Source organism: Cricetulus griseus, chromosome 5 (assembly GCF_003668045.3).
Source record: "Cricetulus griseus strain 17A/GY chromosome 5, alternate assembly CriGri-PICRH-1.0, whole genome shotgun sequence".
Lineage (NCBI taxonomy): Eukaryota > Metazoa > Chordata > Mammalia > Rodentia > Cricetidae > Cricetulus > Cricetulus griseus.
In genome coordinates this window covers 39,580,449-39,599,223 of record NC_048598.1, presented here as the reverse complement: position 1 = coordinate 39,599,223, position 18,775 = coordinate 39,580,449, and the positions used below count along the sequence as shown (strand labels likewise).

The following is an 18,775-nucleotide window of genomic DNA, read 5'->3' as shown; positions in this document are numbered from 1 at the left end:
TTATCTGTGGTAAAAACATTCAAATATCCCTTCTTCTACTTCTCTGAAACACGCACCTTATTATGAACTATAGTCACCCTACTGTGTATCAGAATATCAGATTTTCTTCTGACTGTGACATTGCGCCCACTGAGCCATCCCTTCCAAATCCTAGGTAATTCTTTAAGCTTAGAAACAAAGTCAGACTTCATCGACTGGGAACCCTCTCCTTACCATCTCCACTTCATTTACAAGTGAGTCCCGCATCTTTGCCTCAGCTACTGGGCCTGGCTGCCCATCTTGTTTAGCACTCAGGCATCAGGGTCTCAAGCTTCCCTCCTGGAACCCACCAGGCAGTCCTTCTCAGACATCTGGCCTGAACGGCCTCTTCTGCAGACACCCTGTCTTAAGGGCTCTCCTGGCTGACTTCCTTCAGGTGTGTGCAAAGGTCAACTCCTTGACTTTTCCCGGACAATGAATCTGATCAAGCTACCCTGTCACCTGCTGATCTCTTCTTTCTCTATGTGGCCTCGTCCCTGTCTGACCACATTACACATCTGTCTTTCCAGCTATTGCCTGGCTCATCTCCTAGGGTGCAGGCAAAAGAGGCAGCCATTGTCTAACTACATCTTTTATCTGCTAGCAAAAGCCAGGCTTCCTTTTAATAATATTTGTACAGTTAGTATTTCTTAAATGGGTAATTGTGATTTTTCAGAGTTCCATTAGAATGGAAAGCATACTGTTTTCTCTTTTAAACCTTGGCAATCTAACAGCTGCATCAGGGAAACTTAGTAAGGCACAAGGAGGAAAGGTCTTCTTTCCAGATATGAGCACCATGAAGTAAAAACTTTTCTTGAGTGATGGGAGGTAATCAGGACTAAAAGACTAATGGAAAAATACTGCCACACAGATGACATAATAAATGCAAAGTTGCTTGGTTACAATAAGACTAACCTCTCATATTCATACATAATTTGAGAATTTCTTCTGTGGTTGCATATCAAGATCAGCAGTGACATTTACATAGTAAAGCATGGAAATCCATGGCTGGAATTCAAATGTAATTTTGTTCATTTTGAGTGTGGTTTTCAAAATGGAAATGCAACATGGTCTGGATAGAGATATTGGCCTGAGTGGCTTTGCTTGCAGATTGAGGGAATTGTTCGGGCTGGTAGATGTGCTTTTTATAGTTTGTAGATATGTTGTTTCTATTCTGCCCTTAGTCTTTTACCTTCAACTCTTTTTTAACTTTTATATTTTACTATGTGTGTATGTATGTGCACCACCTGAGTGCAGTGCCCAAGGAGGCCAGAAGAGGGCACTGGATCCACCGGAACTGGAATCTCAGGCATTATAAGCCACTTAATGTGGGTGTAGGGAGTTGAGATCCTATGCAAGAGCAGCTGTACTCTTAACTACTGAGTTAATATCTCCAGCCCCACTTTGTTTCTTAATAGTCATATACATAAGCTTGTGAAAACATTTTAAATGAAAATTTAAACATTCACATACACTATAACTTCAAATATGGGTATTGAGTAAAAAGGAAGTGGACTGCAACAATTATGTTTATCCCTCATAGTCTCCATCCCTCCACAGGGGCCATTCCCCTATTCATGACTCTTCTAGTTAAAATTTTATTATGAAAAACCTTAAAAACTTTCAAAGATAAATTCTATTCACATTTAAATAGTAATTGCTATTGTGACATTAATTGTCTGGTGCACACAGTTTTTATTTGGTCCAAAAAGTTCAAGAGCCAGGCAGAGCCAAACATGGGGATGAATCTCTATTAATCAACCTCTAAACACAGGTACTTTTGGCCTTTCTTGGGATTAAGTTGCCTGGAGTCCAGCAGCCAGAGTTGGCTCAGGAGGAGGTTACAATAAGAGGGCATGTCTTCAGAGTCCTAATGTCATTGTCATCTGAAGAGTCACAGTAGGTCAGCACAAGGAATAGGAGCTAGAGTAATGTAGCTATCTATCCCTGACCACTCAGCAGACTAGGGCCAAGAAAGCCTCACATGACACTGTGCTTGATACCTCAATGTCTGATAAATCAAAATTCTTGTAAAGCAAGAGACAGGTGATCCAAGGCTTTGGTCTTCATTGAATTGGAAGCTTCTAGAACAAAGACACTGTTTCTGGAAGTTTTCCTAACCCCTCTGCAGGCCTAGTAGCATAACTTCCTTGCTTCTCCTTCCCACAGCACCAGTTGTTCATTGACTGAGGTTTGGGAATACAAAACAGGAGTGTTTTTGACCAAATGCTGTAAGATATGACCTGTGTGAGCCTTCAGAAATCACCTTGCTTCTCAAAACCTTGGCTCCCTCACTTGAGTGTGTGCAACGACACCCAGTAAACCATTTACTCCCTCTTCAAGCGGATCACAATCATTAATTGTAAAATAATGATGACTACCTGAACTGGAGCTAGATTGTTCTCCAAGCAGAGAAGTCTACCTCATGTCATTTTACTTTTCTCCCTACTTCCTCCAAAGCGGGGGACACCACAGTTTCCTATCACAGGTAGCTCATCTGCTCTATCATAGTATTTCTTACAATTTTGGGAGCTGGGAAGTCCAGGATCAGTGTGCCAGTAGGCGTCTGGTGAGGCCTGCTTTCTCACAAATGGTTCCTTCTTAATGTGTTGTTGCAGGGCATAAAATGCAGGCCAGCTGTCCTGGGACTCTTTGATAAGAGGAGTGACGACACTCATGAGTACTGCCTCTCTGGACCCAATCACCTCCCCAAAGACTGCCTCTTAACACTGTTAAATTGAGAGTTAGAATCTCATCATACTAACTCGGGTGGTGACATGGACATTCAGAGCACAGCATCAGGGCACTGATGGGTATTTTGGTCCACAGGACACTTGCTACCCTTTAGTGTCTGCTTTCGATCCCCAGTTTCTCACTGAAGCGTTTCTTACACATTACCATTCTCTCTTGTTAAAACACTTTAAAGACCAAGGGCAGAACACCCGAATCTGTACCTTTGGTATCCGCTACCAGCAAGCACACACTGCCTTCTCATTCCCATGGAACACTCTTAACCTTATAACTAGCCAATCAACACCCCTCACAGAGTATTATTAGCTTAGGAGCACTTAATTGGTTGGGGCAATTTTCCTTGCAGTTTAGGACGTTGTTATCAGAAACATAATTAACTGTGACATCAATTTATGATCACAAACTGCTCAATTGAAAATGGTTCACGGCTGAGGAACACTTAGGGGAGGGCAGATGGTTTAAAGCTAGACTTCTATACCATACTTTTGCCGTCTTACAGAGGTGGATGGCTCACGGATACTTTGAATCTCACAGGAACGGACATACTACAGATATCACCCACCATGTCCCAGTCTTCCCTTTTGAAAACGGGAAAATTCAGGGTTTACCTGCAGCAATGTAAGCAACTTAAATCTTAGAGCAGCAATGACTCCCAAAGCTTGGTGTGTGTGTGTGCGCACACATGCACACGCACATATATACAGCTATGCATCCACACGTGTCTACATGCATTTAGAGGTCAGAGGTTGACGTTGGGTCATGCCTCAATCACCTTCCACCTATCGTCTGAGACAGGGCATGTCCTTGAATGTGTAGTTCACAGTTTTGATGAGACTGGCTGGCCTCTGAGCCCCAGAGATCCACCTGTCTCTAGTTCTCCAGCACTATACCTGGTTTTCATGTGCATGCGGGCATTGAAGTCAGGTCACTGAGCCATCTCACCAGCTCCCTTGATAGTCTTCCTGAAGAAGACCTGCATGTAATATACACTGCACAGACTGCATGTATTGCTTGCTTAAAGACACCAGCAATTCACAAAAATAAGTTGTGTCCAGTCCCACAAAGGACAAATGCCATACTGTCATACCATGACTCATCTGGTTCTGTTATGGTTTATCGATAATGCAGTCTCAGCATACATGTGAGCCCGTGTTCTGAAATGATTATTTCAGGGTCCATAATTATCTAATACGAGGTAATTAGCTTCCAATTTTCTGGACGCCTTTTCTAGCATTTTCCAAATGTTCAGCTAATTTCCAGATCGGTAACATGATTCTCATACTGTCTATGTGAGCTTTTTAGTGTTGGGGGGCAATTAGTGTGAAATTTCCAAGTATTTAAGACTCCTTTCCTAATGACATTTTCTAGATAATTTCTTGCTTATTTGTTCAGCTCCCCGGCCTCCTCTAGACATACCTTGCACACACTGTCTCTGGGCCTTCTGCCCGTACTGTCACCATGCCTCGGCCCCACTAGTTCTTTTGTTTGTTCATCTTTTAAGCAAAGACTTTAATCATCTCACATGTGTGTGACGAGGCACTCTTCTGCAGTATCGCCACAGGATACTGACACTTTACGCTAAGATATCCATCTGTCACCCATTTATTAGTGCCTTAAAGGCAGGGATCAGGTTTGCCCGTCTGTAAGAGCCATGATGCCTAGCATGGTGTCCAAGGCACAAAAAACAGTCAGCAAATGTTTTCAGACTGACAAGAAATGCTAAGGTTTGAATGAAACAAGCACCAGGGATCAGGCTCCATCTGTTTACCTGAGCAAGCATGCCATCGCACAGATCCCTATGGTGCAAAGCTACTTCCAGTCACAGTTCGCTTTCCTCAGGGAGCAAATCCGCACTGCCCAAAAATCCCAACTGAAGCCCTTTGGAGGTTGGAAACATTTAATTTGTATTTATCAAAATAAATAGGTACACTGACTAATAAATGTTCATTATAAATGCAAAGAAGAAATCCAACATCACCTGAAACCATTGCTAATGCTGGTGGAAGGGTCCTAAATATCTTCTTGACGCATTGACACAGAATTTTACAAACATCACAAACAAAACTTACAGCCAGGTATGGCGCCATTTGCTTCTAATCCCAGCAGAGACCGATGTCTGCCAGAAATATGAGACCAGGCTGGGTAGATAAATGGGCTGTAGGCCAGCCTGGGCTACACTGTGAGGCTCAGAAACTAAAACAAAGGTCCAGCAAGATATCCCAGTTGGGGAAGGTGCCTTCTGCTGGGCCTGATCACCTGGTTCAATCTCAGGGCCTACGCAGTAGCGGTGAAGAACCGACTCCCACAGGCTGTCCTCTGACATCTACATGGGAGCTGTGGCACATATATCAAGAAATCAATAAACAGACAAAAACAAGTAGATATAATTGAAAACAAACTCTTGAGATACCATTATGAAAAAGACATGCTGTGTAAAATCTATTGCACTCTTCACTTTAGAACCCCCTGCAGGGTTGCTTCATGTTTAGTGGTTCGATAGCGAGGAAGGCCATTGAGTATGCAGGTGTGCACCACATCTGCGTGTCTAGTTATCTCCTGACAATACACTGCAGGAGCAAAGGGCATACTTATTTAAATCCCATATGCATATTGCTATTTTGTGCTCCAGAAAAAATTGTTCTGCTTTGGCATTACTCATTAGAACAGGAGACAGATGTCTATTCCTGCCTAGTTTGAGCGGGTAAAAACTGCTTTGCTTTGGTTTCTTTTTGTATGTATTGTGGAGATGGGGGTGGGGGTGAGGTTAGGGGTCACTTATGACTGAGCAGTTGAATTTTTTTTTTCTGTCTGCTCTTATTGAACTTTTGTAAGTTTTTCTTCTTCAAATTGCTTGGTCACAAATTCAGTCCAGTTTTCAACTAGCAAGTCCTTGGTTTTTAAATTTCAAGTCTTTTTTTTTTTTAAATTTCTCACATTTACCTTATTTGTTTTGCAAATATTATTCATGGTTTGACAGCTGTCTTTTAACTTCACTTAGAGTGGTTTGCTTAGTTAATGTTACACTGAGATTTTAGATTTTTATGCAGCCAAATTTATCGACTTCGTTTTTTATGAGATCATATTTCATAGCATTATATGGAAGACATTTTGCAACCTAAGATTATAAAAACACTTGCTAGTATCTATATAAGCCAGGCTGGCTGGTTAGTGAGTCCCATTTTTCCTCCTCAGCATTGAACTTACAAAGCACACGGCATCACAGACAGCACTTTGGAAAAAACTACTTTTTAAAATTTATTTCTACTCTTAGTTTCATGCATGCATAGCATGGATTTTATTCATTTTCATCCTGCATTATCCACACTTCTCTCCTTTTCCCAAAACACTTCTTCCCAAGAAGGCCCACTCCTTACTTTCATGTCTTTTATGTGTGTGACTGCTGTGTTTAATTATGTTTCCCGTGGGAGGTGATTACTGGAGTATGGGCAACTTACTAGTAGCTATACCGCTAAAGAAAGTGTCAATAGGCCCTCAGGGAGTGGTGGGGTCTTATAAGCTCCTCCCCCTTTCATGATGAAATGTTGACTGGCCCAGTCTTGTGTATGTCTTGTGTGAGTAGCCACAGCTATGGTGAGTTCATGAGTGCAACCCTGTGTCTTACACAGAAGTCTTTTTGGAAAATACCTTACCTCCCAACTCTTCTGTCTATCACTCACTCTTCTGTGATGTTCTCTGAGCCTTGGAGGGGTGATACATACATTACTTTTGACGTGGGTCCTAGGGATGGAATTTTCTTCATGCTTGTGTGGTAAATGCCTTATGGACTGAGCTATTTCTTCAGCTCCTGGTTTCTTATCTTACATTTAATTTTTTAGAGTCACCTGAAGGGCCAGTGAGATGACTCAGAGGAAAACAGCACCTGCAGCCAAGCCTGACTACCTGAGTTCTACTGCTGGGACCTACATGGTGACATGGTGGAAAGAGAACCAACTCCTGTGAGTTGTCCTCTGGCTTCCACATATACACCATGACATGTGTGTGATATAAAATTACCCACATACATACATACACACACATATTAAGTAAACAAAACTGTAATAGGTCCATCTGGAAAATCCTAATATATGGTGAGGAATTCAACTTTAATATTATGAATAATAGTATCTTTCAAAAATAAAATGTTAACTGAAATAATACCTATTTTGTACATCATTTTAAAGTTGCATTTAGTTCTAGATGCAGTTCTCTAATTACAGCCACAGACATCATCAGTGTCTGCTTCCTCTTTGTCTCTCTATAGTGATTCACAAAGAAATATTCTTTTAGAAACATCCTTGGTCCACATGTACATGAAGAGTTGGAAAAGTATAGGTAAAGAAACACACACACACACACACACACACACACACACACCCCTGGTCATATGGACTGGAGTCCTCTAAAGGCTCATATGTTGAAGGCTTGCTTCAGAGGTGGGGCACGTGGAAGGGGACTGGGTCATGAGAGCGTTAACCTAATCTGTGGATTCATAATTTTTTATTCATAACTCAATGGAACTATTGAGAGGTGGTGGGAACTACCAGGCAGGGCCTCGTCTGAGAAATTGGGCTATTGGTCCTTCCTCATTTTCTCTTTGCTTCCTTGTCCTCGTAGACAAGCAGCCTTCTCTGCCACATGTTTCCATTGCCATGATGTCATCTGATCTCAGGCCCAGTGAACTGAAGCTGGCCAGCACAGGTTCAAACTGTGAGCCAAAGTTAAGACCCTACAGCCTTGGTTTACTCATGTGCTTTGTCACAGCAATAAAAAATAATACAATAAATAAAACATACACTTGTTAAGCTATAGGGCGAGAGATTTTTAAAAACCACACTTTCAAAGATATATGCCACCCTGACAAACTTATCATTTTTAAATCATATCCTTTGTCTCATTTAAAACACACACACACACACACACACACCCCTTACACAGACAGAAGTTCCGACTAGGTCAAGACAGAAAGGGAACAGATCATAGAAACATGAATATTTAGAAATCTAAAATAAAAAGATAAGGATCATCCGGTTAACGGATCAGTTGCTCAAGTTTGACTAATCTGACATCTGTAAGAAAATGATAAAGATTCTCCCAACTTTAATCACACAGGACCAATCAACAACTTTCAGATGTCACGGCTGAATACGTAAGAGGTATGTGTGTCTTCAGGCTGCCAACAGGATGATGAGACAAGCAGCTGGCACTTACTCAGAGCTTATCATGTGTCACCAAGTAGTATTCAGATGCTTAACATACAACTATGCGTCTAAGGCCCAAACCCCATGGTACCCCCACACTACACAGAGGAGGACATAACTCATTAGCCCGACAAGTCTGTTTGTGAGGAACTTAACCAGGCTTTGAAGCCAGTTTACAAGATTTCATGGCTGTGTGGTTAACATGACGGTGTTTCAAGTCCATCGAAAGAACCCCTAATTATCACAATAGAATCTCCAGACATCCTCATTTAACAGTCAAAGCTGAGTTAAAACAGCCGGCTAGCAATTACTTCCCCAAAGCTCCTAAGCAAAGACTGGTTTAGATCTAATGCCTCCCAACAGATAAGCTTATTCCAGAAGGAATCCCCTCAGTCAAGCTACCCTGCTCGTTATACACACAAACCCTCTTCTTTAGGTAAGTGTGGGTCTTAGCTTCAGCCTCCTCCTCTCTTACACCGAGGTGACAGTGATAACAGCGCATGTGACCAAGCCTTATCAACTGTAATGCAAGAGTCCAACACTGTGTTTCTGATGCCGTGTAATAATTCAGTAGCAAAAGCAGTAGCCATACTCAAACCTAGGTGTTGGATTCTACACAGGACATCAGATATTAAATGAGGCCAACCTGCCAGATGGGCGATGCTGGGTGGAGACTGTCTGGGGACAGGCAGATGCCTAGGAAACATCCTTTTGTTACACCAGCCAGGATTCCAGGAAGAAGTCACAGTTTCAAATTCTTTGAGAATTTGAGAATTGCCAAGGGGAGAGACTCTCCCACCTCCACTCTTGTTGGTGAGTCACTGCCTTAGAACTTCCCCCAGCACCAAGCAAGCCTTGGCTGCAGCTCCAGTGTTCAGTGCGTCTCACTGGGGGATGCCAGCAGCACCAGCAGCTTCTCCACTGCCTTGCACAGGGCCAAGCTCACTTCGCTTTAGCTAGAGGGATCCAAGCAGCTATAGAGATGCAAGACTCCTGGAGGAGATCACTGAGAAACTGAAGGAAGCTGCTGGGAACCCCAGGGCTCTGCCAGTAACCTTGTGAGGAGTTCTGACAAGTCAGGGGCTTCTTCCTCTTTATAGTCAGGCTGCCTGGAACACTGAGTGATAAATGATGCTATCTTTCACTTAGCTCCATATCCATCACCAAGAGAGCAGGCTCAGAGCAGGCTCATGGGACTGGTTGACAAATGACGGAAAGAGTGTGTGTGTGTGTGTGTGTGTGTGTGTGTGTGTGTGTGTGTGTGTGTGTGTGTGTTAACCAAGGAGGCAAGAGTGGAAAAGCCAAGTCAGTCAACTAAAACAAATCTACCCAGTGACAATTACTTCTTGAGAGCTAGTTCTGCATCGGCACTGTCAAACCATTCTCTGTTCTTACTTCCATGTGATAGGTGCCATGGTTATCTCTATACTAGGGATGTGGCACAGACAGGGCTAAGGCCCTTTTCAAAGGCAAAGCAAGCAATGGAATTAAACTCCTGCTGGTAAGCCAGAATTTATCTCTCTCTGTGACAGGCACAGACCTGTACACAGCAACCTGGGTCACCTCTCAGAGTTAATGTGTATCGGAATGGACTAGAAGACATTAAAGAACACTTGCGCTGCATTGGACATGGAGCCCAGCATTGTGTGTGTGTGTATGTGTGTGTGTGTGTGTGTGTGTGTGTGTGTGTGTGTGTGTGTGTGTGTGTGTGTAGTACACAAGTTTGTTGAATGACACTGAAAAAGGCATATTGAATGACATAACATTCACTGTAATAGGTAGTCTGTAACTTTCTGAAATGTCCCTATAAAGTGTGCCAGTTCCTTTCCAATGAATCTATAGATAGACTGCAATTCATATATAAGATTTTACCCAGTTGTTTTATAGCACTCTATATGCTGATCATAAATTTTTACACAAACCATTGATCAAGACTCTCCATGCCTCCATGAAGAAGTGCAATTACAGACAGTAGGTGATGAAAAGAATCCAATAGCACAAAGCAATGACGGCAACACTGAAGCTTTTACAGCTAATGTGGATGGGATCTAGGGCAGGTGGAGAGGCTGACTTTTCCTAACAGAACAGCTGGAGGGAAGTCAGATAATGGGTGTGAGGATGTGTAAAACAGGATGAGGTAGAGGGTGTTGGATATTAGAAAACAAAGAAGTTCTGACCATAGTCCTTGCCTAAATATTTACCATGCCCCCTCCTTACTCCTTGGGAACATCTGCAAGAAGGGACACCAGCACAATCCATATTAGAGGTTATTAGTGGTGGTGGTGGGAACTGAGTACCAAAGTCCCAGATTAGCAAATTAATGGCTGTGTGACCCTGGATAAATAAGGCATTGGTTTCCTCATTTTAAAAATGATCATGGAATCCATAGACAGGGCAGGTTCTCATTCTCTCCTCCCTCTCCCTCTCCCTCTCCCCCCCTCTTTCCCCCTCTCTCTGTGATCACTGGGTAGCAGAGCTGGGCACATTAGAAGCCCTGCTTTCTTGCCAGCTGTTTTGAAGATGAAGTAAGATAATACATGTCATGTGCTTAATATGGTAACCAGCATATGGGAGAAACTCAGCTGCCATTGGCTACTTGGTATGAAACAAGCTGTTTTTTAAGAAAACACTGAAAGTCTCCAGAAACAACTTCCCCCAGGCAGAAGAGTGTTCACTCTCAAAGTCTTTAGTAACTGAGCAGGCTGCACTTGTAACACAAAAGCATAGAGTTAAGACTCTTGGCCAGTGTGTCAAATTTCTATAATTTATGAGACTTGTGTGGGCTTCTAGCCATGCAAAGCTTTCTGAGCCCTTGTTTGAAACATCATAATATCTTCCAAGACTCAGTAGGGTATGTTCTTTGGTCTGTTTGTTGTTATGTTTCTTCTTGGCAAACAGAAATTATACAAGGTAGATTTTACCGTGGTATTTCCATGCATGTGTCTGTAATGTAATTCAGTCGTATTCACGATCTCTATTACCCTATATGATCCTCCCGTCTCCTTCATCTTTCACAATCCTCTTATCTTTTTCAGTCCTTTTCTTCCTTTTAAGTCTCTTTCCCAATTCCCACATATGCGAGAAAACATTCAACACTTGATATATAAAGATCTCAAGTTCTATTCATTTTTCTGCAAACAACGACATTTTGTTCTTTATGAATAAATAAAACCTTATTGGCTATGTAGACTACCTTTTCTTTATTCATCCATCCATTTAAGGGTACCTTGGCCGATTCTATAGTGTGGCTATTATTAATAGTGCCACAATAAACATGGGCATGAAGGTTTCTTTGTTCTTTGAGGTAACATTCGCAGTGGTAGCTTTTTTTTCTTTTGAAGAAACCTCCAAACCATTTTCCATAGTGGTGGGGCTAATTTACATTATTAACAACAGTGTTATAAAGGGTCCCTGCCCTGCCCCATCCTCAATAGCATTTATTGTTCTTTTTTTCTTGTCTAGTATGAGACTGAATCACAAGGCAGTTTTGACTTGTGTTTCCTTAATGGCTAACGATGTTGACCATAATTTCAAACATGCCACTCGTGTTTCTTTCTATTATTATTAATGTACAGTAATTATATGAACGAGTGGGTTTCATGTTATTTTATACATGTTTATAAAGTATTTTGATTATACTAAACCCTCTATTGACCACACTTATACTACCCCCAACTCCTAATACTCCTTCGTGTCCCCTAATACTTTCTCTTCCTACATTAGTGTTTTTTTTTAGAAAAGATATTCCATACAGAAAGAAAGTGATATATTTGAAAAGCATCTGTTTATTTCATTTGCCCACTTTTTGATTGGATTCTGAGATCTTTTGGTGTTTAGCTTTTTGAGCCCTTAGCTTCCACAACTATAACCTAGCCCTATTAAAGTCCTCCTAGATACCTCCAGCTTTAACATTCTGGTTTTGTTGTTGGGTTCTTTTTGGTACAAGCTCTTGCTATGTAGTTTGGCAGGTCTGTGAACTCACTCTGTAGACCAGGCTGGCTTCAAACTCAGAGATCCACCTGCCTCTGCCTCCTGAAGGCTGGGATTAAAAGTGTGTGCCATCTCGCTTGACCCGGACTCTTAGTATTTCTAGTAGCTACATTAAAAAAAAAAAACAGCAGGTACAAGTGATTTTAATAATATAATTTACTTAATCTGGTAGATCTAAATTATCATTTTAACATGTGATCAATAGAAGAATTTTTAAGGAGCTATTTTATATTATTTTCCATACTAACTCTTCATTTAGCACAAAATGTCCAAGCACCTCAGGCCTAGCCACATCATCCACACGCCACAGCCATGTGTGGCCAATGGCTACTGTACCACACAGATACACATTATCCTCTCTGTAATTACCTTAAGAGCAAAGTGTCATTAATGACTCTTCACTTTGTGTAATCACAATTATGAAGGGTACACAATGAATTATTACTTTGCCTCCCACAGTTTTTACATCAGAAAGCATTTTATCATTTAATAGTCATCACTGCCCTAAGAAACTGGTCCCTGTAGAGTTTTAGACAGGTAGCAGATTGGTATAAGATTCTCTCTTCCTCTCTCTCTCTCTCTCTCTCTCTCTCTCTCTCTCTCTCTCTCTCACACACACACACACACACACACACACACACACACACACACACACACACACACACACGTTTTATGTTGCCATTTTATGTACCACCAAGTATGAGAGAATAACTAAGTACACATGAAGAATGGCTGCCAGGTTCCCGATCAATTACCAGCTGTTTGGTCTTACAATGCCATTCAAAAATTTTTACTACAATAACCCATGTGCCTGTACTAAAAGGACTGGTATGAACATCAGGTGCTCCTTAGACCAAACTCAGCAGCAGTTAAGAGCCAGTTTCATTAAAAAGGGAGGCTGATAAGGCCAGTGTTCACCTTGACCTCTGGGCATTCCCTCTGTATCCTGCTCCTTGGCTCTCTGGAGACCCGTGCCCTCTAAAGATCATGCATGCACTTCTGCCCACAGCTTGCTAGCCAACCGATAAAAGAGATTAGACCTATCATCAAATACGCAACTTACTTTAAAAAACAAAACAAAACCTGGGATGACATGAAAGAGCAGCTTTCTGCCGACCTTAGAAATGGCTCTTGCAGCAGTTTACCTTTGGAAAACAAAAAGCATTTGAAAGGAAGAAGGTAGGAGAAAAGACACTTGGCAGCCTTAGCTTCCTCACAAGGAGGAAAGGCACCATTTGAAAAGTCTGGCAACCACATGTAAAGAGAGGTCTGCAGGAGAGGCTTGAAGACGTCTTGGACAGTAGAGCTCACATAAGATCCTAGCTAAATGAAGGTTCATGATTGAGCTTGAGGATGGATGCAGACAGGCCCCAGAGATCCACCAAGCAGCGAGAAATAACACATTGGTACGGTGTTGCTCAACTAAGTTGGAGGCTGTTTACTATTCAATAACAGAACCTGGAAACTATGGGTGACAAAAGATATCAAATGGTTGATAACATACCAGAAACCTTGTACTAGCTGTGAGACTACTGGGAGGAGGGCTTCTCCCAGCAAACTAACTTAAGTAGAGAGATACAGGCAGGATGTATCCTGTCAAATTTAAACTACAGCATTCAGTAACATAGAAGATCCAATACTTACTTCAATACTTAATTCTGGGAATTCTACTGCCAGACCCTAGTAGGGCTAAGACCAAAAGAAAAAGAAAAAGAAAAGAACCTTTCATGAGGGGTGAAGCCTTGCTTTATTTAACATTATACCACAAGATAATAAGTACTGAGGAAAATAAAAAGTATTAGGGAGATTAAAAAAACAAACAAACAAAGCCACCTCAGCAGATTCTTTAACTGCACTTCCTAGATTTGGACGACATGGATGCACAGAGTCAGAGAGGACTAGGTAGAGCTGGAACAGTCTCATTACCCAAACTCGAGCTGCTCTCTGCATATATGCAATGTGGTCAGCAGGGACTTTCTCTTGACTTTGGGCCTCTGACACCTGCTTTGGCTAGTGAAATGTGGTGCACATGTATCTACCCTAAGGAACCAGACTTGCTCTTAGAAAGGATGGTTTGCCTTCAGAGGCTCATGGTGTGTAGGACCAGGAAGAGGAGAGATGAGTGAAACAGCATGTAAGTTGACCCAACAACTCAAGATCAAAACCAAGCACTGGCTGTTGCACATCCCTGAGACTGAGAGTCTACCCAGCAACAGATGACAAGCACAAGGTTCCTCTATCAAATGCTAACATCTGAGAAATACACATAGTGCACTAGGGAAACACAGTCTTCCTGCATATCCATGTTGTAACTAAATTAGGAAAAGGATGGTTAGGTACAGAATGTAAATATTTTATCCTAATATCACCAACTCTTGCCCTTGCGGTCTAAGATGTTCTTTCTGAAGACTGTGATTTGATATTCATTTTGCCTACAATTTAACCCTGACTTGGGTTTCTTCACTTATGATTTATTCTCCATTCAAACTGGATTCCTTATCATTTTTGAGTAGGTCACACATTACTTCCAGCCTTTTCTCATCCAGCTCTTTCCTAAATTCTTACCCAACAAGTTTAGATTCTTGTGGTCAGGTTCACATGCCACGTCTGCAAAGAAGCCATCCCGATTCTGCCTTTAAAGCTAAGACAGTCCGTCCCCTGGGTCTTACCATGACAGGTATCTTCTGGCATTTGGCTTATTCTGCCTCACAATACTTCCTTATCCTCTCAAATATTGCAATATCTGTGCAGTATTTGCCTCTGTGATCTTCAAGATGCCTCGCAAAAGGCCTTAAATAGTATACAGCAATGGGGAACAGCCACAGACTAGGGAATGGCAGGGGACAAGGAGGTGAACCAGGGCCTGAGAGATGATGCTGATGCTGAATAGCTGGGCAGCTTGGAAGCAGCCAGCCAGCTTTTTGTGATTCAGCCTCTACATATGCAAATTGAGACAGCACATATTTCACAGGATTGTTGTGAAAATTCAACACGAAAATGAATGCAAATGCCTCCCGGTATTGACATATGGTGGCAGCCCCATCTGAGGCAGCTCCATTACAAAACTGATCATGACAGAACATCACACAGAGGCTAGTTTAAACAAATCCTTGACAGGGGATCATTTTCTCCTAGCAGTTAAGGGTCATAATAATGACTCTAGTTACAATTAGCTGTTTTCCCAGTCTCTGCAGTTTCAGTGAGCTGGTGTCTGGCTTTGTTAAGATGCTCAAATATCCATTATTTCCCTATGGTTCTAAATCCTCCAGGAAGTCACCACACAGGCAAATTTGTTACAGGAACAAAACTCTTATTCATGGGAGTGTATAACATTAGAAACTCCAGCTCAAGAAAAATCATTACAATGGATCAAATACCAGGGCTGAGAGATAGTTCAGTCAGTTTAGAGCTTGCCTTATATGACAAAGACCTGAGTCTGTTCCCCAGAACTCATACAAAAAGGCCAGTATAATCTCAGTGCTGGAGAGATGGAAAGGTTGGGTCCCTGGATCTTGTCCAGCCAAAGAGATCACTGTGCTCGAGGATAAGTAAACTAAGGTTGTCCTCTGGTCGCTACACAATGTACTCACTTGCACACATGTACAGACACATATGCACACACACAGAGACATGGTACAAGTGACAGCACTGCTTGAGAGTGACTGGGGGATGAAATATTTCTCAGTGGGAGTCCTTATCCGGCAATAGAATAACATATTCTTATAAATAAAAAACTATTTTTATTTATATTTTCAGTTAGTAGATATTACTATTGAAGACGTTTAGCAAAAACTGGGTTCATGTCCTGTACTAACTTGAATTATGTACAAATACTCACATTCCATCAGAGTAGAAATTGACCTTTGAAGAAACAAACCCAAGGTCAAGAAGCTCAAAATCCATTAAGTGGCCAAGCAGGTAATGAATGCCACAGAGTGACTTAGGCTTGATGTGTATCCATGGGGAAGAGCCTGGTTCAACAGAGATCACAGGCTTACTGAAGGGGCAAACACCACCCTACCCTGCTCATCCCTCAAGTAACGAAGACACAGCTACTGAAGACATGAGTTTTTATGCGAAGCTTCTTCTCCTCCTTCTCCTTCTTTTGTCTTTTGAGACAGGGTTTCTCTGCGTAGCTTTGTAGACCAGGCTGGCCTGAAACTCAGAGATCTGCCTGCCTTTGCCTCCCGAGTGTTGGCATTAAAAAAGTGTGCCATCACTGCCTGTTGCATCTTCATTTTTAAAGGATGTTTTATTTACTTTTTTAAAAATTCTTTGGGGTTAGAGACGAGGCCATGAACCTACAATTTGTGTGACTTTTGTACTAGGTACACAATAATTACTCTTCATTCTATTTTTGAATATGGATTTATGCTATTAACCCTAACAAATTCTCATTTATAAACCTCCACTCACTCCACTTTTGGCCTGTATTTTCAGTTGTCACCCAGCAGAATACAAGCTATTACTTCATGTACCAACTTAAACCTCTTTGATTCTTTAGGTTAAATCTGAACTCGTGCATAAAACCTCTATGATCATTCCCAAGCCTCCCTAGGTACACACAATATAAACTGACAGTAGGAAAAGAAGGTCTGCATTGATTTCACTCAAGTCTGAGCATTACTTTGACCCAAGAGTAGAACTCAAGAACCAGTCCAGTTGTTCACTGTCCCCAAAGTGAAAGGCCTGGAACCAACAGGCCAGGAGGAAAGTGTGCACGCACTCACCACCAAACACATCTCCGTTCTGGTAGTTCTTCCCTTTCTGAGACTCCTCTTCATTTTGAACAGTAGCAACATGCTTGGCAGAGGCACAGCCCATAGTCTCATTCGGTCAGCTTCAGCCGGGCTGCACTGCAAATCATCTCTACAGACAAGGGGACATTTTTCTTTTTCTCTCTTTAAACTCAAAGGAAATCCACCTTGCTGCTGCTGCTGTTGTGTTGGTCACAGTGTGTGTATCTGGAAGAAGAGAAAGCTAGATCAGAAAGGGAGACTCCATACCTGAGATTGCTCCCAGGGGATTGGGAGGGGGGTAGAATTAGACAGCCCAATCTGCAGCTTCCACACTCAGTGCTGAAGAAGGAAGTGCAGTGTGACCATCCCCTCTCCATCCCTGCTCAGAAAGCAACCTAGAAGCCCTGCCACACGCAACATATGCTGGAAGGAAACATTTTCAAAGAGATGTAGAGTACATATTTATTTATTCTAGGAAATGAGAACTCCCTGATTGACACGCACACATCTGCTGGTTTATGGATTGCTGATGTTCTGGAACATCAAAACTTCTAGAGTAAGTCACACCGTGCCTCTCTGCCATCTCTCCCTTCAGGCCAGCGCTCACAGATTTTGTTTCTTTTGGGAGATCATCTTCCTCCTCAGACTGAAACAAAGACTAGGCTATGCATCTGGTGGACTAGGCTATGCATCATCTGGACTAGGCTATGCATCTGGACTAGGCTAGGCATCTGGACTAGGCTAGGCATCTGGACTAGGCTAGACATCCGGAGTCCACTGGAGTCAAGAATTAGGCTTCTTTGTGTTCACTTTTGCTCGGCTCTCACTGTTTTAAGGACTGAGGAGAAAATGTAGGGGGACAGAGAAAACACATATCTCTGTTACTTGTCTAATTCCTGGCATGGCCTTGGTGTGCCAACTGGTCTCTCATAAAGGCGTAAGGACCATTTATGAATAAGTCACTCAGAGCTAATTCTCATTCTATGAAAGTGAGATCCTCTTCCCTGCCACACTGATGATAGCTGCCCCAGATTCTCAGGGTTTGCTGTGCCCAGTGTGCTCTGAAAAGTTCACTTTGCTTTGTTCTTGCTGTATTTCCATCAGTCTTATCCAGCTGTTCCGGTCCTGTAAATGAGGTGCTACAACCCTGAACCTGTTTCTGTTGAAATACCTCTCTTATTCGCCCCACCCCACCCCTTACCTCCTCAAGAAACCCTGGCAGCATCAAGAAAGCACCACTCTTCCTTCAACCTTCACCAACACCCACATTCCACCATTTCTGCTATGAACAACTGGGCCTGTCACGTCTCACAGATGGTACTACTGAAACATAACTGCAAGCTTCATTTTTCACCAAAACTGTTGGACCCTAGGCCCTTCTTAGATGGCAAAGGGCATCTATGGATTCAGAAATCTGATCACTTAAGCCATAAAACCTCAGCATAGAGCATTTCCCCACAATCTAATTAATTTAATAAATGATTAAATAAAAAGGTAATGAGCCAAATTAAGCCATGCAAACAATAACTGCAATTAACTATTACAACTATAATATATACTATGACATATAATATGATGTCAAAAAATATTGTGACATATTAGCTGCATATAATTCCTCAGACTATTCTCTCATCACTGACCATGAGAAGAAAGTATAAGGCTGCTTGCAGAACTATTACAAACCATGATATTTGTTTTTTAGACAATTAATGCCAACACCTCCTTCACACATCAGGTCACCTTATGTTACAACATTTTCATCTTGTTAAGGCTGTACAAAATCTAGGTTTATGGGTGTACATACTAATATACATACACACAAGCTATTCTATTACTTAGCAGTTATGTCTTTGAAACAACTATATGTCTCAGGAGCCTGGTAGGAAAGAGGTTCTGACAATAAAAAAGAATATACATGCACAATAAGGGCCGAGGTAGAATGTAGAATTCAAAATATCAGGTCAAATTCTGACGGGGTGGGGGCAGTGACTAGACAGAGGAAGTGGTATTTCTGTGCTGTAGTGAAGACGTGGCAGAAACTGACGAGTTTGAAAAAAACAGGGACAGCATATAGACATG

The 18,775-nt window shown here is 42.0% G+C and overlaps 1 protein-coding gene across 1 annotated transcript in view; it reads right to left on the bottom strand.

Moving 5' to 3' along the window:
• Positions 1 to 18,775, bottom strand: part of C5H1orf21 (chromosome 5 C1orf21 homolog) — a 210,434-nt gene that overhangs the window by 103,166 nt on the left and 88,493 nt on the right. Inside the window, exon 2 of the mRNA XM_027417381.2 lies at positions 16,688 to 16,921. Coding sequence (XP_027273182.1) covers positions 16,688 to 16,781 — 94 coding nt within the window. The 5' untranslated portion in view covers positions 16,782 to 16,921. The remainder of the gene's footprint in view (positions 1 to 16,687; positions 16,922 to 18,775) is intronic.